This window comes from Notolepis coatsorum (genome assembly GCF_963971535.1).
Source record: "Notolepis coatsorum genome assembly, chromosome: 4".
Classification (NCBI taxonomy): Eukaryota; Metazoa; Chordata; class Actinopteri; order Aulopiformes; family Paralepididae; genus Notolepis; species Notolepis coatsorum.
Window position 1 is genome coordinate 22,129,828 of NC_140168.1, and position 22,458 is coordinate 22,152,285.

At 44.9% G+C, this 22,458-nt stretch overlaps 1 protein-coding gene across 1 annotated transcript; it reads left to right on the forward strand.

The window, feature by feature from the left end:
- The first annotated feature begins 385 nt into the window (after positions 1-385).
- cdca8 (cell division cycle associated 8) lies at positions 386-21,463 on the forward strand. Its single transcript, XM_084313065.1, has 11 exons — positions 386-470; positions 3,170-3,271; positions 3,458-3,586; positions 3,696-3,736; positions 4,268-4,343; positions 5,928-6,004; positions 12,634-12,707; positions 14,591-14,692; positions 17,662-17,791; positions 19,147-19,233; positions 20,691-21,463. Exons 2-11 carry the CDS (start codon positions 3,172-3,174, stop codon positions 20,730-20,732), a joined length of 858 nt encoding a protein of 285 aa, XP_084169191.1. The 5' UTR covers positions 386-470; positions 3,170-3,171; the 3' UTR covers positions 20,733-21,463.
- The last annotated feature ends 995 nt before the right edge of the window (positions 21,464-22,458 follow it).

Sequence of the window (22,458 nt, forward strand, 5' to 3'; positions counted from 1 at the left end):
AAATCTGCAGTGCCGCAGACCGGGGCCTGTACTGTGCGGTGCACTACTGCGCATGCGAGAAACAAAGTATATAGGACACTAGAAACATAAAGTAACATACGGAAAATAGGACCTAATGTCCAAAATAGCGAAATAGGTACTTACACTATGAATTGAAAACGGGGGACCCTGATGTAAACAAGACAAACGTCTTTCTCTGGTCTGCATCCCCTTAACACTGTATTGTACCCATTCTGCAATCTGTTAAATAAAGTTTTCATTCATTCATTCATTCATTCACAGACGCGCCCCGGTCTGCGGCACTGCAGATTTACCCTACTGGAGTGACGTAGAACAGCGTCGTCATTGGGTGATCAGTTCTCTCGGCTCCTCCTCTGCGGCTGCGCGGAGATTTGAAAAGAAGCTGCTTTGTTGTTGTGGAGGGAGAGAGAACAGAGAGCTAGCTGCTAAACAACACAGCTAATCACCAGGTAAAGGCACACGATTAAACGTTGTCTAGTCGTTTTGTTTTGAGTGTAATGTTACATAAAACATTGTAATATTAGCGCATAGCGTTTCCATTTCCATTGCATGCATCGGTGGAGTGAATGGAATCGAAAGGGAAGCTAACGTTATAGCCAAATATTTTACGTGACGTTAGCTAACGTTGCAGTTGCTAGCTAACCAGCACCCTTATATAGAATAGAAATACTTTAATCATCCCGAGGGAAATTTGATTGACACTACAAATCGCTCACAGTAAACATTTAGACCGAACAACGTCACGAATAAGAATAACAAAACAAATTGCATAAGAATAAAATAGGCCTTAAGAATAAGACTAAAGTCTTTCTCTGGTCTGCATCCCCTTAACAATTGTATGTATTGAACTGTACTGTACCCATTCTGCAATCTGTTAATAAAGTTTTCAATCAATCAAGATACTAATATTAACAGAGTATGGACCGGGATTCACATTTCCTATGTTATGTGTATACATTCTAGTATAAAATATACAGAAGTCTACAGTGTAATATTGAACAGTGTTGTTTTAAAAGTAGAATTCCAGGAAGATGGTAACTGTCACTCTGTGCTCAGTGAGGCACAGTGATGCATTGTAAAGTCTGATGGCTGTTGGAATGAAGGAATTCATGTGCCGTTCAGTGCTACATCTTGGGAGTGTTAGTCTAGCATTGAACATGCTCCTCCTGTCAGCCAAGTCTGTGTGTAGTGGGTGGGAGGGGTTGTCCCTGATGGCATGGAGCTTAGCAAGGCTGCTCCTCTCTGCCACCATCGCTAGAGAGACCAGCTCCACCCCAACCACGTTACTGGCCTTCCTGACCAGCCTATCCAGCCTGTTTGTGTCCCCCGCTCTCAGACCCCTGCCCCAGCAGGTCACAGGCAGCGTACAAGAAGGCGCCCACCACCACCAACTCGTAGAACATCCTCAACATCCTTGTACAGACGTTGAAGGATCTCAGCCGTCTGAGGAAGTAGAGTCGGCTCTGGCCCTTCTTGTAGAGTCCCTCTGCGTGTTTTGACCCGTTCAGTTTGTTGTCGATGTGCACACCGAGGTATTTGTAATCCTCAACCATGTCCACATCGACTCCCCTGATGGAAACGGGGGTCACACAGGTGCACTCCTCCTCATCTTCCCCAGCTCCACAACCAGTTCCCTGGTCTTCGCCACATTTAGCTGCAGGTGGTTTTTATCGCACCATGTGATGAAGTCCACTACCAGTTCCCGGTATTCCCTCTCATCACCGTCCTTTATACATCCCACTATCTATCGCAGAGTCATCAGAAAACTTCTGAAGGTGGCAGGACTCTGAACGATAGTGGAAGTCATTGGTGTAGAGACGGTGTTGCTGACCAGTCTGTCTGACACACGGCTCCGTAGGCGCACATACTGTGGTCTGCCCGTCAGATAGTCAACAACCCAGGACACCAGGGGGGCCTCTACCTGCACGGGACGGGCATATTGAACGCGCACGAATTTCACGCACAGGTTCCTAGCGGGATCGCGACTTCTCTGAGCGTGCTGCAGCGCGGAGCCCTGATAGAACCAGCAGCAGCACGAGCGCTCTCTCCCCCTCTCTCTCTCTAGAGAGAAAACGAGAGAAAGAAAGAGAGGGGGAGAAAGAGACTGGAGAGAGAGAAAGAAAGAAAGGCAGGGAGAATAAAGAGAGAGAAAAAGAGAGAGCTGTACTGTATTGTACCCATTCTGCAATCTGTTAATACAATTTCCAATCAATCAATCGCGTGGCGCACGCCTCCCGCGCCGCCTCGAATCCGATGGCCCGAACTCACTGCTCACGAACGAACACGGACGGACGGACGGGCGGCTGCCTCTTCACTTCCGCTCCCATGTTAACGGACGATAGTAGGCACACTGGCCGCGAGCGGGAGCGCGCCTCCCGAGTGGCTCGCGAGCGGCAAGCTATTTTTTCGCCTCGATCCTATTTGAGGCGGCGCGCCACGCGCATTGTCACAGAAATACAATTGAATATCTGCATTATTACCACAGATATAGATGTTGTTCAACCAGCTGTGTCTGTATCTGCAAATAAACGCCTTGAATGTTTGTCTGTATGTTTGTTTATACCTATAACTATTACAATGTTGCATAATAATAATAATAATAATAATAATAATAATAATAATAAGCTCTTGCTGCTGCTGGGGCTACACGCTGCTCTTTCAGGAGTACAGTCACACTGATCATCATTCTAAAATGACTGACTTCGCATATAGACTAGGCATTTACAGCTGTCCCAATGTAAATATGCCTTCCTCGGTGCGCTTCCGCACGCTCAAGTCGTAGGTCCAGTGTGCCTGACCAGGCGCGCGATTTCACGAGGGAGCCGCACGTGAAATTCGTTCGTGAGCAGTGAGTTCGGGCCGTGAAGCGGAAAAGATAGCTTGCCGCCCGGGAGCCGCGCTCCCGCTTGCGGCCAGTGTGCACAGTAGCGTCCGTTAACATGGGAGCGGAAGTGAAGCGGCAGCCGCCCGTCCGTGTTCATTCGTGTGCTAGGGCCATCACAGTGCGCCCTGGCTTGTAAGGTGTAGTAACGCTAGCCAATATTAAAGTCTACTTTCTTCTAGTAAGTCACATCAATGTTAAGGTAGCTTAGTGTGGTGCCTCCTGTTAGCCAAATAATCATATTTTTTCTGTCAACCACCCATACAGCCATGGCTCCCAGGAAAAAGACATCCAAAGTTTCCAAACAACACCTAAACAAAACCAAGACGGCCAAGCTAGATGCTTTCCTTCAAGATTTCGACCTCGAAGGTATGTTGGTCAGATACTGTGTATATACTGAAAATGTACCGTGTAATCCTCAACCAATTACATTACTCTCCATATAACAACCCAGATAAAAGCCACCATTGCCAGTAAATGTATATTGGGATATCACACGTTGGCTCAGGGTTCGGCAGTTTCCAGTCAATCACTGGCGGATTCTTTTTTCCACAGTGAAAACTGTGTGCAAGACGCTGGTGGAGAGGAAAAACCAGCTACTGAAAGATGCAGACAACGCTTACAACATGGCTCTCATCAAGCTTCCCAAGGCAGTCAGGACAATGAACTGGCTGGAGCATTACAGTAAGTGGACGACACACACACATAAGCCTCTAACCATCCCGACTGCATGATCATTCAAGACAGTCATCAGATTAAGGTAAAATTAAATAACCCCTCTGTTTCTCTTTAGGGTCAGAGCACCCCATCATGTCACCAGAAGATAAAGTCCAGGTGAGTTGCCGTAACATCTATTATGTTTTCCATAATGTCTCATACTATGCTGCACCATAATGTCTCATAATGTGCTGCACCATAATTAGGGATGTCCCGATCCGATCACGTGATCGGGATCGGGGCCGATCACGTGATTTTCCGAAGATTTTTTTTTAACTTTTTTTTTTATTCAACAAACATGACCATGTTCACGTCTTAAACTCATACTGAGGCCTTAAATTGCAGTAAATACTGTGCTGCACCATAATGTCTCATACTGTGCTGTACCATAATGTCTCATACTGTGCTGTACCATAATGTCTCATACTGTACCATAATGTCTCATACTGTGCTGCACAAGACATGTATCCCGATTCAGAATAACATACAAACCATGCATGTAAAGTCTTCAGAATGGTCACTATTTATTTATCCATCATCTGTTACATTTCTATATTATATTAGGCATATAATCAGGAACTAGTATTTATAAAACTGGGTCACTCTGTGTGTCATGTCGTTCTGCCCTCCTGTTTGTCTTGTTTACAGAGGGAAGAAGATGCTGCCACGGTGGAAAGTGTCCTGGCAGAGGTTCTCATGATGCCTCCTATAACAGTCCAAAAGAGTAAGTCAACACAAACTGTCACTATGTTGCGCTCTGGAAAGCGAAACTCATCTTGAAAACTAAATGAAAACACCCTAGGTGTAACCGACGCCTAAGTCAACACAAACTTCTGTGTTTCCGATTACTGGTCCCTATTAACGTCAGAACGTTGAATAACCTTACCACACACTAGGGCTGACCCCTATTAGTCGATTAGTCGAATATATATATATAAAAATGTATATATATTTTTTAAATCATTCTTTCCAAAAGAAAAGAGGCCTAGAAGCGTGGCTAACACTAATGGCACGCATACCAGAGGCTAACTGCCTACAAAAACAGGCACAGAGGCACTGAAAGAGGATTTCACCCATCTAATGAACACACTAGACTAGACAAATATCAAGATGTATCCATCAGTGGACCAATTGCATGCTTTTGCAGAGGACAAGAAGCCTTCAGTTGACTCCTTCAGACATTAAGCACCCCCCACAGCCCAAATGGAATGATAAAAAATAAAAATATTATACTTTTTTTTTGTCTGCCACTAGTCGACTAATGGCACATTTTGGCCAATCATAGTCGACCATCCAAATCCTTAGTCGGGGACAGCCCTACCACACACACACACACACTACTAGGGGTGTGACCATATGTCGTGTCACGATGTAGTCCAATCGATTGAAATGAGTTTGGACTATATTTCAACCTTTTTGAAGTCACAAGCAGGTAAGGCTTTTATTTAAATAAAAAACCTTCAAACAAAATCCTCAATTTGAATAAAGTGATTAATCTGATTTAAATTAGTATTTTTTTTTTATTAAATCAACTTTCTTTAATAAATATAACTCATCATAATTTTTTTTAATACTATAATATTAGTGTAGCCTAATCTTTATCTGCAACTGTGAAGAAAAACCCCATTGGTTTAAACAGAATGAATAAACACATACATTTAAAGGGGAACTATTTTACTATTTCTTTCACTATTTGGGCACTTTTACACAATTCCTGTGAGTTTATGGAACACCTCTGTAATTTTTAATTTTTTTTAATTCATTGTTTTGTATTTCTAATCAAGTCCTCAAAAACAGCATTTTTCTACCTCAAGATCTGGGCACCTAAACCACGGTGGGAACTGTGTGGAAACTCAGCTGATTATCATGCAGCGGTGTCTCTCTGACATCACAAATCAGCACATTATCAGATGACTCAGTTCAGTGAGGGTGAAAGTGAGGAGAATTGGAAGAATGCGCCAATATGAGAATTAGAGACATAGATCATATTAATATAAGTCCACATAGCTAGGAAACAATGCTAAACACTGAAAAAGGCAATTTATTATAAGATAGTTCCCCTTTAAAAAAAATTGTAATTATTATTTTTTAAACTAAAAATAAAAATTCGAATGCCAACGTAACTAACGAAGGTCCGGACGTTTTGGCAGCCCTACAAGCTGGTTTGCTATTCTCCCAGTATTGTTTTTGTCTCCGCCCCCCCCCCCCGCCTACTTGCATGCAACAACCACGTGGCTCCTGTTAATGCTTTGACCCTAATGCTTTCTCATACACCGCTGATGAACTTTCCGTCCCCTTCCTCCTGCAGCATCAAAGAAACGGGCCACAGCCAAGACGGGTTCCGAGGATGAGGAGAACATGGGGGACCAGAGCACAGTGAAGAAGGTAGTTGTTTTCAATAAGCACCGGCATTCTGACCCAACATTACATCACATGTGTCGGTCACAAGGAAGGAGGCCATGGTATCTGCTGACTCACAGCATCCTTTAGCTTAAACCAGGGGTCTGCAACCTGCGGCTCTTTAGCCAATCAGCGGTGGCTCCCTGGTTTAAAAAAACATTTTTACTTTTTTTTTGTTTTACTTTTTTTTTGTTCTTATTTTGGAGATCGATGTCATACTGTGACACTGAAATGAAAAAATATTTTGTCAACTAAAATATACAGTACGTCACACCCTGGCTTAATCTTGAGTTTCCGACCCCCCAGTAAGCTAACGATAGGTTATGACTATAACCAAGTTCTGTTAGTTAGGGGCGATGCTTGGCATCACACTGCACTATCTCGCGTACGTGCACGCGTACTGAATAAACCACAAATGTACCTCTAATACCAGTATTAGTCTGACCACACCCCTCATCAGCTTACCTTCATAAGCAGGTGTGTGGTCACCTGCTCTCCTCCTTCCCAAGCTTTCACCACAAGGTGAGGTCAAGGGCTGCAGCGGCCGTCTGATGCCAAGCATCGCCCCTAACTAACAGAACTTGGTTATAGTCATAACCTATCGTTCTGTATCGTTAGTGGCTTAGCTTGGCATCACATTGCACAAGGGAGGCCAAGCGGAGCCACTGGCTGACAAATACACCCCGCTGACAGCCCCCCAAAACCATCAGAACAGGGAGGGCCGAGCCCCCCCGACCCCCCCTAATGGAGGGTATCCCCCCTATTAGAGGCTTCACGGGAAGGCGACGGACCCGACCGTGCGAAGAGGCACTCAAGCAACTTAACGCACAGGGTGAGCAGACCGTGGCTTGACCCCACGACTACACACACGCACAACCCGCATGCCACCCGGGAACGAACGGAGGAACAACCTCGTTACTGCCCCCAGAATCACGGGGTCAAGGACAAACCCAACCCCGTGGCAAGGCCGTAGCAGCGGAGCGCGAAGGAAGACCCAGACCCACCAAAAGGACTGGACTCCCTGGAATGGGGGCCCGGAGAAGTCCATGATGCCAGCATCAAGACCCCACCAGGTGGGCACGTAGTGCCCCGCCCCCCACATCGCCAGCGTATTCGGACAAAGGCCCCCCAGTCACTGCACCTGGTAATCCCAGGCGGTATCCCAACCAAGTACTAACCAGGCCAGAACCTGCTTAGCTTCCGAGATCGGACGAGATCGGGCGTGTTCAGGTCGGTATGGCCGTAAGCCGAGCGGGCCCCGTCCCCCCAACAGTACACCGCCTGGCACACTAACCCTGCAGAACAGACAGTCAGCATGGCCGTAAGCACACAAAAAAGGTTAACCAACGGAAGCAGGCAGCGCACCGGGGAAAAACCAGGCAACAGGCTGTTAACCCTAGCCTGGAGACTGCGGACGAGACAGGCGCCAGAGGGGACAGCTGAACACAGCCGCCCCGGCGGAAGGAGCGTAAGCTGGCGGTGTTGCATGACCAAGCCTCCATTTAAAAACCCCCACCCAGAGGGGTCGAGGCAGAGAAGGCTGACACGATTGGCAGACGTCATGAACGTGCAGGGGCACCCTCAAACGGTGAACCCGGGAGTTGACACTGCTCCAACACACCAGGGAATCAACCACCTCGGTGTTACCCAATGCGGTGGTTGTTCCTATAACCCCTCAAGAAAAAACTCCAAAACACACCTGCGGGTATACACCAGCTATACCGCAGTACAAGTGTTTCAGTTTCCAAAAAGGGTTAACCCAGGCCTACGGGTCGCAAACATCACTTCGGACCGGGCCTGGCGGTACGGGAAGCACAGGGTCACCAGAGGAGGTCAAAAAACCACCCCCACAGGCCCCTCTTCGCCATGCGTGAGAGAGGAGCGAAAAATAATGGAGAACCAGCCCCTAAGCACACCGTACCTGGTATTCCCCGGTGGTCTCCCAACCAAGTACTAACCAGGACCAACCTGTGTAGCGGCCGAGATCCGACGAGATCGAGCGCGTACAGAATGGCATGGCTGTAAGCCATGACGACAGTGCTGAGTAAAAACATACCCAACCAGGGTCTCCATAGCGCTTAACCCTGTGACACCCAGACCGACCTGGCATTTTTCCCCCTGAAAAAAGCCCAAGTCCCTCAGGGTACCAGAACAGCAGATCTGCATCCCCGGCGGACAACGGGTTCAACTGATCTGGACCAGCGTGACCAGAACCAGTCCCGTGCCCTAACCACGCCGACATGCCTACTCCAGGAGAAGGGCAGATATGCGTGTTGATCTTAACATGAAAAGAAGGCGCCACCCAGACGTTCGGACGAACCGCGCCTGGTGGCCCACCCCAAGGGCGTGAGACCCCACCACATATGTTCAGATCCATCCCGTCATCATCCCCCAGACATGAACGAGAATCCGTCGACAACCCACCCAGGTCATGGGATGTGGTCGTCGGAAGAGGAAAAACCCCCCTCTCAGTTGCTTTATAAAAACGCTGTTTCAACCACAAGCAACCAAGGCGTGCCAGTCAATCGCCTGTTTACAGCGAGCTAGCACTATACGTGCGTTGGGACACACCCCCATCAATGAACAGGCTATTTAGACCTGTCATTGAATCCCCAAGGCGCCCAGGGGAACGACAAGAGGGGTGTGACACTCCCTAACTCCAACACTTCTGGAATAGAAAGAAGGAAGCATCAACAGTATGTATCCCAGTCTACACAGCCGGGGTAAAAAATGTTCACATTTTTACATCCCACCACCCTCCCATAGGAAAGAGACGGGGATCCCCAGAGAGACTTCCCACGCGAGCTGTACAGATTGAAAAGAATATATTGCACCTTGAGCCATGTAAAAAAACTGGTTTTAGGGCCTCCGGGGAAGAGGCACTGAACCCATACACACTCAATAAACGAATTGAATCGAATATACATACAATAGAAAAGGACCCTTCTAGAGGGTCCACTCACTTTGACAATCTGAGGAGGAAGGCTCTGTACTCTGATGGAGGCTTCCTCACATGGAAGAAGGAGTCCGAACTCACAGAAGGCCTGAATAGGCGCTTGGTGAGGAGGAGCCCTGACCACCCCCCCTGAAAACAGATCCATCACATGGACCTGAACAGCACACGGAAGTCCTACCAACAGAGACGCGCACGGTGACGTACTCTATGGCGGGGGAATTCCTGCGGTGCACACGCCCAATATACCAGGCCGTGGGACCAGGAACTCCCTCCCCCCCCCCCCCCCCCCCCCCCCCGTAACGTGCCGAACCGCCACGTGACGGGAACCTTGAAGGACAGGGGGTGTACCCCTGACCGACAGAACAATGGGGAGAGGAAGGTTACCAGTTCACCCCTTTACGACCCCACACCCATGATACGACGTAACGACAAAAAGAGAATATGACACAGTCATAGTCAGCTCCATGAAGCGTTTCACAGCTCCACACAGCGCATGAGCTAACCTGCTATCTGATTTTTACTAAGGAAAAACACAGAATAGAGAGGGCTCTAAGAACCCCGGTCCAACATACACATGTGCTTCTGTGGCCAGTACAACCCAGTTGTAGGTCACATGACACACACAACCCATCATCACCTACAAAAAATGGCAAAAACACTCAACAGAGGAACGCCGTTTTTTTCACAATGAGAGAATACATCATTCTTGATTAGTATCGACCACAGGCCTTGCTAAGCACACATGACAGCAACCAAACCAATTTCCCTTTAGGAAATAAGTTTCTCCAGCAGATTTAGCACAACCTCAGCAATCAAGCTAAGAGTTACATCGTATCCCTACCACACAAAAGACACAATTAATGCACAACATGTCTGATAGGAGGTGATAAAGTCCCCAGGGAACCGGGGGGGAAAAACACAATCCTCCTATTTTACCCTCAATACGGCCAGTTAAAACAGGAAAACCTGTTAATGTGTGAACACACTGTTCATTGTCATTACAGTCTGAGAAAGAACATTCTCTTACTCACTTGTCACCAAGCATAGCTTCATAGGTTAGTTACCTTAGTTGTGAGTACACGGCCGTGTTTCTCACACAACAACCAGATCATTACATCCCGTTTGCACGGAGAAGCTAACTGCCAGTGACAAAAACAGCTCACACATAACCCGCAACGTATCCTAAATGCATTGTAGCAACACACGTTTTGGGAAAAACACCGTTATTCACAATACATTTAGCAAAGTAAAACCAGAAGACGTGTTATGAGGTCTGGTCAACCCCGTTCCTACCCGGAACGCAGATCAGCGAAGTGCAGTCTCAAGACACCGTAGAAACACAGCCGTCCTGTGTTGTTCGATCCGGGCAGCGTCGCCGCTCTACCCGTCGCAACGGTCCCTTTGTTGATGCAATCCTTGCCGTCCTGGCTCAGGGCAGGGTCGACGAAAACATCCCCTGTCAAGGATGACGTCGTGGTCAAGAGTGTAAAACATGTTAAAATCAAAGCACGTTCAACAGAATAGCATCAAGCTAACGATCAGAAGCGAGCCCACGGCGGCGCGCGAGAAGCTAAGCTACCCCGCGCCAGGCCATGGCCATAGCAGCAAGCTAACGTTACCTAGCGACCACGACATGCTAGCCCCGCAGCTAACAGCTGACTGGCTAATGGTAGGCCCTAAGCAGGCCATGCAGCGATCCAGCAGGCTAACGCAGCAGTTAACAGCTGACTGGCTAACCGTAAGCTATGAACATGTAAACAATGACATAACACTCACCCAGACAGGCCGCCGTTCTGAACCTCTCCTCACTTTTTAAGAGAAAAGAGAAAACAAGATGTCAACACCGCTTCACAACGGTGACTTTACCACATCCGACGGAAATCAGCACAGTACCAACTGGCCTGTGTAGCTGACTTTGAACATGAATCTGCCGCTATCGCACATTACATGCACATATCCCCTCGTGAAGGAATACTCTCATTTGGATATGAAAGATGGGGCCTTAACACGGTGACAGAGAGAATCCACTCGTCCAGAACACACAGGGATCACCAGTGTCAATGGTCGCGGCCCACTAGTTAAAACTATAATGGTCTCCAGACCAAGGCCTTCTGTCGCCTAGGTGGCTGAACAAAGGACCCTAGCCTGGGGCCGGTTTCCATAAACTTTGTCAAGTAGCCCCCATAGCACTAACAGACAAGTGGAGCCCGCCAGCAAACACTACTCACCCAACCTGGAACGCACCGCTCCTCACAACAGCGGCATGTCCGACAGTTCAGCTGTGGCCTGACAGGTTTCACCCCAACAAACACAGCAAGGAACTGCAGTTGAGAAGCATGCAGCGGCGTGCTCCCAATACGAAAACCGGTGGAGGGTTTTTAGAATGATCATCATCTTCTAGACACTCCAGAACGAAGACAATATCGCCGTATTTTCTCGAAAAATAGTGAGAGAGAAAATAAAGATATGATGTCAACGTATCCTTGTTTCCCAAAGCTGTTCCTAATCCAATTTCTTCCATCATGGTGTCAAGTGTGGGGATCTACCGAGGCACTTCTTCCTTGTGGTGAAAGCGAGAAGGAGGAGAGCAGGTGACCACACACCTGCTTATGAAGGTAAGCTGATGAGGGGTGTGGTCAGACTAATACTGGTATTAGAGGTACATTTGTGGTTTATTCAGTACGCGTGCACGTACGCGAGATAGTGCAGTGTGATGCCAAGCTAAGCCACTAACGATACAGAACCATGGATAAATCCAAAAAAATGAAAGTCTGAGGAAAATAGAGGGTTTAATTCAGCGTGGTCAGATTAATTTGCTTTCACGACTAACGATGCAGGCTTACCTGTATGCCGGATATGTGGTGAGAAACAACAAAAAAATTACTTTTTATTTGATAGATTTTCCACAAATAAAGGAAGGACTCAAATAGAGCTGCATAGTTCAGGGTTTTATTTCAAAGTAGGTCTACACATGGTAGTATTTTTTTCAAAGTGGACTACTTTTTTATTTTATAAATGTTCCACAAATAAAGGAAGGACTCAAATAGAGCTGCATAGTTCAGGGTTTTATTTCAAAGTAGGTCTACACATGGTAGTATTTTTTCAAAGTGGACTACTTTTTTATTTTATAAATGTTCCACAAATAAGGGAAAGACTCAAATATACCTGCATAGTTCAGGGTTTTATTTCAAAGTAGGTCTACAGATGCCAGTGTTTTTTCTCCTCTTCTGTGTTTTATTTCAAAATAGGTCTACACAGCCAGTCTTTTTTCTCTTCATAAGAGTTTGAGGTTTTCCTTTGTTATAACAGGTAAAAACAACAATAAAAAGTCAAAATGTTTTTTTTTGTTGCTTTATAGTTCCATTAATGCAACAAACGGTGTGCTATAAGTATAAAGTATAATAAATCGCAAATTACTTTGGGTATGCAATTGTCAGGCGTTTTATGCTAAATGTGGGGTATGCTTGGGGATAACTATATATAAAATGTTATACACTGTTATCTTAATTTTAACGGTAAATTAGTTTTGCGGCTCCAGAGGAATTTTATTTTGTGGGAGGGGGGAAAATGGCTCTTTTGATAGTAAAGGTTGCTGACCCCTGGCTTAAACGGAAGTGTTTATTTCGTGTCTTAACTGTCTGTGTGTTTCCTGTTTCAGGGGAAATCTAGGAAGCCTCCTACCACGTCGAACAAGGCAAAGGCTGTCGGCAAGCAGAAGACCCCCGTTGCCAGGTACCAAGCTCCAATATAAGAAACTCGTATGGGAGTTCAGCAGGAATGGGATTTTCTTTGGGATTTTCTTTGCATGGGTGCCTTGATTCCATTGTTAACCTCTGTCTAACTGAGGGTAGGGTGACTGGCAGAAGAACTCCAGCACCTATTTTCCAGAGTCGTCTTTCCCCCCGAATGTAATTGGTGTGCAGCGTTATCACAGAGACTGTTATCGTGTGGTTAATTAAATTTCAATTAAATTCAAATGGGCTTTATTGACATGGGAAACATACGTTTACATCCCTACCCTCTAGACGCCACACCACTAGACTTCACTGCCCAGTCAACTCCAAACAGTATCAAAACCAAACCTCAGATAGGCCTTTCACACCGGCCGGGCTCCGTGCTGGAGCTGGTTCCCGAATGTAATCTCAAACCGGCCGGTGCGTTGGGCGTTCACACCGTGAATAATTGGTTCGGAACGTGAAAAATCGGTGCTCAGTTGGAACCGAAAAATAGTTTGTTTTTCCTTGTGAACTGTGACATCATCAGTGGGTGTGTCATATTCTAGGCTGTCAGGACAAGCGAAAACGGCGAACAGCAGAGGTTCTGCATTGCACTCAATCGATCCATACAACAGGAATCGATTTGCGACTGTTCAAAATGAGATTAGATTCCAATGTATTGTTATTATACAGCACAAGTACAATACACCATCCAACCAGAGTGGATAAAGAAATGCTCCAGAAATGAATATGCGTGGAGAAAGGCTTAGCGAGCCTCGGCACGCAAGCACACACACACACACACGTACTGTATACGTTCTAAATTAAACGTTCCAGCAACAAAGGCTGTCCCCGAAGCCTGTTTTTGGGATTCGAACTTCGTCAGGGTTTTTCGAACGGACATTCAAACCTTCATTTTTAATAAAAAATAAACTAAAAAACGTTTTAAATAAAGTTGTCTGATTAAATTTGTATTTTTCTTTTAAATCAACTTTCTTTAATGAATATAACTCATCAGTTTTTAATACTATAATTTATTAGTGTAGCCTAATCTTTATCTGCAACTGTGAAGAAAAACCCCATTGGTTTAAACAGAATGAATAGACGCATAGATTCTTTTTTTCCCCCGAATGAATTCGAATGCCAACGTAACGAACGAAGGTCCAAATGTTTGGGCTCAGCCCTACCAGCAACGTAGACTTCTATTATTCTAATGACTTGTTTTATTTGGTATCATCAAATCAAATTTATTTGTAAGGCCCGACAACACACACGTTAATATCCCCATGGGCCGGACACGTCTTCTTTAAACAAGTCAAGAAGAAACATCACAATAATCAAGAACAAAACAAACACCATAAAGTCCAAACATTTTTAAATAATAGTAGTAAGTCCTACTGTAGAACATGACATATTAGCATGCTGACATCTGATTTATTAATGCCAATACTGAAGACTGCGCAATTGGCTCTTGACAAGTATAAATGATAGATTAGTCAGTTGCAGTCAACGTCGGACCCTTTGCTTTAGCTCAACTAGTTAGTGCAGCTGCCTATCTCTGTCGTCTGTATGGATGGAGCCGTCCCTGGTACTACTAACACACCTCTGTGTCGTCTGTATGGATGGAGCCGTCCCTGGTACTACTAACACACCTCTGTGTCTATCTGTGTCGTCTGTATGGATGGAGCCGTCCCTGGTACTACTAACACACCTCTGTGTCTATCTGTGTCGTCTGTATGGATGGAGCCGTCCCTGGTACTACTAACACACCTCTGTGTCGTCTGTATGGATGGAGCCGTCCCTGGTACTACTAACACCTCTGTGTCTATCTGTGTCGTCTGTATGGATGGAGCCGTCCCTGGTACTACTAAGTACTAACGCACCTCTCTGTCTGTTCAGATCCAGCAGGGCCCCTCTGCTGACTCCTGCTCGGAATAATACGCTCAACTCCTCTCGCTTGATGGGAACCACTCCTCTCATCACCCCTCGCTTTGACCCCAGGTAAGGAGTATTTACAGCCCCATTATTGGGCAGTTTGTGGAAATGGAACGGGGGGGGGGGGGGTTGAAAGAGGGATCAGAATTGGTCTTAAATGACGTTGTTCCTTTTTTAACCTCTTAACTTGCACCGGCACGTATTCGTGGGCGGAATGTGACAAAGTCACGGCACTTTGCGAGCGTCTAGCGACTCGGGCTGCATTTTTCCGCAAAACATATACATTACCGAATTAAAGATCTATTTGTTGCCGTTCCAACGCCACCTCACTCGACCAAATCCGTGCCTCGGTTCTCGAGTTACATGACGACATGTCATGCGGGTGTCTTTTTACACTCGCATCCTACATCAGCCGACACTATGAGGCTGCGTCCTACATCATCCTACATCAGCCGACACTATGAGGCTGCACCCTACATCATCCTACATCATCCTACATCAGCCGACACTATGAGGCTGCACCCTACATCATCCTACATCATCCTACACGCCTCATTTCAACATCACTTTAACCTCTGGCTCAGCACCACAAGCGTTTACAGAAAGTGTCTGTTTTCTTATTGTGTAGCTCACCTGGTAGCTCCACTGTCTTCCCCAGCAGTCTGTCTCTCGTGGTGAAAGCGCTGTGTCCCACTGTTACTCTACATCAGTGGTTCCCAAAGTCGGGGTCGCGACCCAAAGGTGGGCCGCGAGCAGCCACGGGTGGGCCGCGAGATGATTTAAATTTTTTTTTTTTTCTTTTTTCTTTTTTTGTCAGGCCACTGAACTTAGAAGCAGGCCAGGACAGTGTTTCTAGTTGTATTCTAAAATTCTATTCTATTGTATTCTAAAATGTGACTATATGGTTTTATATTAACTTAATAAATAAACAAAAACGAAAAATCTACTTATTTCAACGAACATTTCAAACTAAATAACAGATTATGCACATAAAACGCTGAAAACAACCGAAGCAACAATAGTATTTTAATGAGGCTATTATTATTATCATTATTATTTTGCAACAAGTTAGCCCTCTCATAAATAGCACATATAAATGAATAACTAACTTGAACTAACTTAATAGGATTGAAGTGATATTTGGCTTAAAAAATCGGTCGCCTGGCAAAAAAAAAAAAAAAAAGCCAGACGATGTGCATTGGGCCGCGGCTCTCTGACGCCTTATTTTCTGGGCCCTGGCCTGAAAAGTTTGGGAACCCCTGCTCTACATGACTCATAAGGCTTTCGTTCTCATGCCATAAAATTAACTGCATTCCATTCTCCCAAATATTCAAATGAACTGTATTCCAGTCTCACACATATTAAAATGAAGTTCAAGTTTCAAGTTCAAGTTTCTTTAATAGTTGTCGTACAGAATACTTTTATACAAAATGCTTCTTACTGCACAGTCTCTGGAGCGTAACAGTAAGAAGCATTTTGTATAAAAGTATTCTGTACTTCTGTATGACAACTATTAAAGAAACTTGAAACTTGAACTGTATTCAAGTCTCGCACACATTATTAAAATGAACTGTATTCAAGTCTCCCACATATTAAAATTAACTGTATTCAATAGGGATGGGTACCGAATTTGGTACTTTTAAAGGTACCTACCGAAACACGTCGGTACTACCGAGTATCGATTCACGTGAGATCCAACGGTGCCTATTGTCGCTGTCGGTAATGAGAAAGAGAAAAAAAAGTCCGATGACGTCACGTTTTGTTTGCCGCAAAACGAAACCGCACGTTAATGTCAGCGGCACAATACATGTTTTCAAACTCTCTTTGGGTGTTTGCAATTCATGGGGAGTATACGTGTCTCCGATACCTTGGTACAGTGGGCACACTGGGCAGGTTGTTAGAAAGTGTAGCTCATTTTCCACCTCTGCTCTTGAAACACCACTATCTCCAAACTTCCACTTTTGTTATGTGCTGGCGCTGCCAAAGCGGGGAACACAGAGTGTGGAGCGAAAAGAACTGCTAGAATACTCAATCAGCAGCAGAGTAGTTCATTGCTGCTAGATTGTTTGTTTACCGTAATTTTCGCACTATAAGCTGCACCTGAATATAAGCCGCATCAGCTAAATTTAATGATGTGTACATATATAAGCCACAGGTGTTTTAATGTTTAATTACCTATGTAATTAGCATTGGGACACAATACTGTTGGACAAATAACAAGAATTAACTCATTTTCAAGTTGTATTAAGTTTAGCAAATAAGGGTAACAGATAAATAACAGTTCAATGCAGTCAAAAAAGCAATATTTCGATTTTAACATTTTCGGGTTTGGTCACGTCGAGTCACATATAAGCCGCTCCGTTATATAAACCGCAGGGTCGAAAAATGGGGGGAAAAGGCGCGGCTTATAGTCCGAAAATTACGGTAATCTGTTGTAAAATACTTTCATTTATTTGTTATTTAAATATATAGATGTGTATTTGACTATTTCTTTTATCAGCAGAATAGTTAATTGCTGCTAGAGTGGTTTGTTTACCCTTGTTTTATACCGGTACTTGTTATTTTGTAAAATACAATACCTTTATTTATTTTGTATTTAAATATATAGATGTCTAAAATGTTTAGTTAATTTGTTAAACATCTTTTTTTAATGTGTGTGACTGTGTAATGTGTGTATATATATATATATATATATATATATATATATTGTTCTAAATAAATAATAACTATTTGTATAGCACTTTTCATACAGGGGATTGCAGTTCAAAGTGCTTTACATCAGTAAGATGTAAATGATAATAAAACATTATTTATTTATTAAATATTAAGTTTAGAAATTACAACTGAGGTAGGTAGATTACATTTTTAGAGACTAAAGTACCGTTGGGTACCGGTATCGGTTCAAATGTGAACGGTTCCCATCCCTAGTATTCAAGTCTGACTCACGCATATTAAAATGACCAATCCATAACCCAAATGATTCCAAGTACTGAGGGGTGGATTTTGGCCTGCTCACAGTTCTCTGCTTCTCTCAGGCTTCCCAGGACCCCTGCAGTGAGGAGCGTCCAGCATAAAGAGAGGGTCTACAGCATGTCAGTCAACGGCTCTCCCATTGCAGCCAGCAGTGACGACATTGTGATCAACGTGCCGGTCGGCAATGGAGAGGTGAGCGTTTACTAGGTTAGGCTTGGAGATCCCAGTGGAGAGGTGAGCGTTTACTAGGTTAGGCTTGGGGATCCCAGTGGAGAGGTGAGCGTTTACTAGGTTAGGCTTGGGGATCCCAGTGGAGAGGTGAGCGTTTACTAGGTTAGGCTTGGGGATCCCAGTGGAGAGGTGAGCGTTTACTAGGTTAGGCTTGGGGATCCCAGTGGAGAGGTGAGCGTTTACTAGGTTAGGCTTGGGGATCCCAGTGGAGAGGTGAGCGTTTACTAGGTTAGGCTTGGGGATCCCAGTGGAGAGGTGAGCGTTTACTAGGTTAGGCTTGGGGATCCCAGTGGAGAGGTGAGTGTTTACTAGGTTAGGCTTGCGGATCCCAGTGGAGAGGTGAGCATTCGTTTACTAGGTTAGGCTTGGGGATCCCAATGGAGAGGTGAGTGTTTACTAGGTTAGGCTTGGGGATCCCAGTGGAGAGGTGAGCGTTTACTAGGTTAGGCTTGGGGATCCCAGTGGAGAGGTGAGTGTTTACTAGGTTAGGCTTGGAGGTCCCAGTGGAGAGGTGAGCGTTTACTAGGTTAGGCTTGGGGATCCCAGTGGAGAGGTGAGCGTTTACTAGGTTAGGCTTGGGGATCCCAGTGGAGAGGTGAGTGTTTACTAGGTTAGGCTTGGGGATCCCAATGGAGAGGTGAGCGTTTACTAGGTTAGGCTTGGGGATCCCAGTGTGACCTAGAAAAGCTGGAAAACACGTGGAGAATATTGATTTTGTCCTGGAGGCTGAGATTATAGATCCCTCTTCCAAGTCACCAGAAGCTATGTAGAACTGTTTTTATAAAAATAAATTGCTGTTCGTTTTTACTTTCTCTGTACAAAATCCGCATTGCAGACTTGGCATACTTGGACTTGGTATGTGCTAGTATTACATCCTAATAAAGTGGGAGGTGCATGAGGATTAGCGGTAAACCTGCCAGAAGGTTGCCATTGACCACCACTGTGTCACCAACATCTTTATTCACTTTTTCCTCATTTGACCGGCCATCTGGGGATCTGCCGATCTGGTGCAATGAAGTGTTAATAATAATTAATTTCATTTAAATGATGTGTACATGTCATACAAGTAATATTCATACTGGTTTATATAAACAATTTAATATTTCTTTGCTGAGCAAGGTTTTTGTGGAAAAGGAATTAGAGGCCTGTCCCAAATCAAGGTGGGGTGAGTTCAGTGATTGAAGCCTAATAAGAGCCTGTTATTCACTGGAGTGTTACATCTACTGATCTGTGTGTATATTTGGGAGTGTACTGTATGTGTTTGAGTGTCTTAACAGCCCGACTAAAAGCCTCTCCGCTGTGTTGTTGTTTTGCAGTGTGTCCAGCTGTTGGCCAGTCAGATGGACTCAGTTGACCTGTCGTTGCTGGATGAGAACGCCCTGAAGAGCATCCGGCTGCTCCAGGTACAGTTATTAATATCTCTTCCAACTTGACTTGTATTGAGTCATTATTAGCCAAAAAGATTTATTTATTCTTTAGCTAAATAGTTTTGCACTTGAGCCTAAACAGCAACACCTTACATAAAATCAAACCGGACGTCCCCAGACATTCACGTCAAGGAGGACCCCAATTAGATCTGCGTTAGTCCACGAACCCCCATATAATAACATTTACGGTAATACATGAAGCATCCATTTTTAGAAGATTATTAATGCCAGTGTGGATTTAGTTCAGAATAGAGGAAAATAAATAAATAAATGTTATTCCTTGTCCATTTGTACAATGCTCTTTCAAACAACTTGCACATTTGTAAATGTATGGTATACACCAAGAGTGCAATTAATTTTTTAAACAAGGCTTCAGTTTGAAAAGAGCTGAATGGCTTAAATAATAATAATAAAAACACAAACTAAGTGTTAACCGGCTTTGCTATACATCAAATGGCTTCAACGAACAAGCCATGGAGGTGCATCATAACACAGACCCAACTAATCGATTATAAACATAGTTGCCAATGATTTTTATAATGTATTAGTTGACTATTAGTTGTTGCAGCCAAATGTATTTGTAAAGCCCGAAATCACAAGTTAATGTCCTCATGGGCTGGACAAGTCTTCTTTAAACAAGTCAAGAAGAAACATCACAATAAATCAAGAACAAAAAACCCACCATGTAATCCAAAATAAATGTAAAATAAATAAATGCAACACTCCCAGACATACCCCAGCGAAGGTAAGGAAAAACCTAGCACCACAGGCAATGTGGAGGGGAGAAACCTTAGAAGGGCCGTTCAAGGGGGGGGGGGGGGGGGTCTCCCTTCTTAGATGTCGGTGATAGTAGTGTTGCTATGGATGATCGATGGGTGGAGAATAAAACAGGCAAAATAGTTGGTATGTAAGGTGTGGCTGGGTAGCGCAGTGGACTAAGCACTCGCCTACCACCGCAGAGACTGGGATCGAATCCAGCTGAAAGCGGTACCTCCGGCTTGGTCAGTCGTCCCTACTAACACAATTGGCAGTATTAGCGCGTGGGAAGCCGGTGGGGTGTGTGTCCTGGTCGTTGTAAACTGCGACTCCTACTGGTGGTCAGTCGGGGCGCCTGTTCAGCAGGGAGGGGTTCTGGGGGGTGAACCTCCTCACACGTTACGTTCCCCCAGTGAAACTCCTCGCTGTCGGGTGAAAAGAGGCGGCTGGCGGCTCCACATGTATCGGAGGAGGCATGTGGTAGTGGGGCAATGCGCGAAACGACCAGGAAGGGAATTAGCATAACGACTCAATTGGGATGGGTGAAAAAATACAGAAAGACCAAAAATAGAATAAAAAAATTATAATAATAAATACAAAAAAAGTATGTATTTACATATACGTGTAATACGTCACGTTGTGTCTTACCTGTTGTCTCATTGTGTTTCTCTCGACAGAACCGCCTCACGGCACTGTGTGGACCAGCACACCAGCCGTAACGACCGTCTGTCCTCCACCCTTTAGAATTTTCTTTTTTGCTATATACCTATAGATTCAAGTCATGACATCATCATCATGTCATGGGGGGTGTGTTCCACCAGAATGACCCAATGCTGGACAATGGGAAATATCAAACTTTCTTTTATATATATACTTATATATATTGATGTAAAATTATGTTTTTTTTGTATGGAGGAAATACAGGCCGTTGACATCAGTGCCTGCTTTGAGCAGGTATCTCTTTTTGTTTTGGGGGATTAAGGGGCCGCCGGATTGGAGTCCATTTGTTGGTTGATCAAGCCAGTCGTGTCCAAAATCCAATCCACCCGTACCCTGTGACATCCACTTGTACCTTTACACACATACTAAATGGTAAATGGCTGTTTTTTTTTATATAGCGCTTTATCCAAAACGCTTTACAATTTGTTCCTCACATTTGACCCATTCACTCACACATTCACTCAAACACAGACGGCGGAGGCAACCATGCAAGGTGCCGACCTGCTCATCGGGAGCAATTAGGGGTTAAGTGTCTTGCTCAAGGACACATCGACACGCTGCCCGGGAGGAGCGGGAATCGAACCGGGACGACTGCTCTACCTCCACCACTGTCGCCCCCACATACTAGAGACAGATACAGCTGTCAAGTCTTCAAGAGGCCAGTGACCCTGGTTATGTACTTTTTCTGGCTTGGGTATTTGTAAATAAAAATTGTATTTAGTTAGTCTTGCAGGCTAGTATGTGTCCATTCTTCTTATTATTATCATTTGTGAGTTAATTTAACGAGAGATGTTTTAGAGACCTGAGGGGTTGTTCAGACACAGTCTTTGTTGCTTGGAAGATGTACGTAGCCTGCTGAAGTTAGTGCCACATTTTAGGCTATAATCACAAGTTATTAATGGGCTAATTTACAGTATTAAACAAATGTACTATATCAAATCAACACGGTATTCCTTGAGCTGCACATATCCATTACAACCAGCAGGTGGCAGTGCGCCACCGCAAAATAACACCGTGGCTGTGTTATAGTTTGATCCACCATTGCAGCCAGATTGCCCCGATTCACTTCTCCACAATGATGAACACTGTCGACTGATGAGTCAGTCAGCCCGACAAAAATCGCCACTTTCACACCATAACAGAAACGTAACATAACAGAATAGATTCCAAATGAACGGACTGTAAAGAGCCTCCGTGGCTGGCTGTTTGCTTGGTTGTATAAGTGCTTTTACTCTTAATAACCAGGGCGGACGGCGCTTTGTAGCTTACAAGTTAATTACCTTGTCGAGTTCTAGACAAGTGGGTCTTCTGTTCAGTCTTTCACTGCAGTCGTTCAGCGATACGCTCTATTCACCAGGCTGAAATTAATAGCTTGTTGTAAATGGACTGCTTTATTATATAGCGCTTTTATCCAAAGCGTTTAACCCTTTCACTGCCACACGACAGAAGGTTAACCCTTTACTATTACGGCGACCGTCGGTTGTGATAGTAAAGGGTTAACCTTCTGTCGTGTGGCAGTGAAAGTGTTAACCGGCTGTCGTGTGGCAGTGAAAGAGTTAACCTGTGTGCCGCCGCAGTGAAAGGGTTAACCGTTTTGGTAGTGTGCAGTGAAAGGGTTAAAATGTATGCTTCACATTCACACACCGACGGCGGAGGCAAACATGCAAGGTGCCAACCTGCTCATCGGGAGCAGTTGGGGGTTAATAAGTGTCTTGCTCAAGGACT

Bases quoted from the DNA above. Each gene is read 5' to 3' on its own strand.
- cdca8 (XM_084313065.1), top strand. From the start codon at position 3,172: ATGGCTCCCAGGAAAAAGACATCCAAAGTTTCCAAACAACACCTAAAC. The intron at 3,587-3,695 runs GTAAGTGGACGA...GTTTCTCTTTAG, and splicing joins GAACTGGCTGGAGCATTACA to GGTCAGAGCACCCCATCATG. The intron at 14,693-17,661 runs GTAAGGAGTATT...TGCTTCTCTCAG, and splicing joins ACCCCTCGCTTTGACCCCAG to GCTTCCCAGGACCCCTGCAG.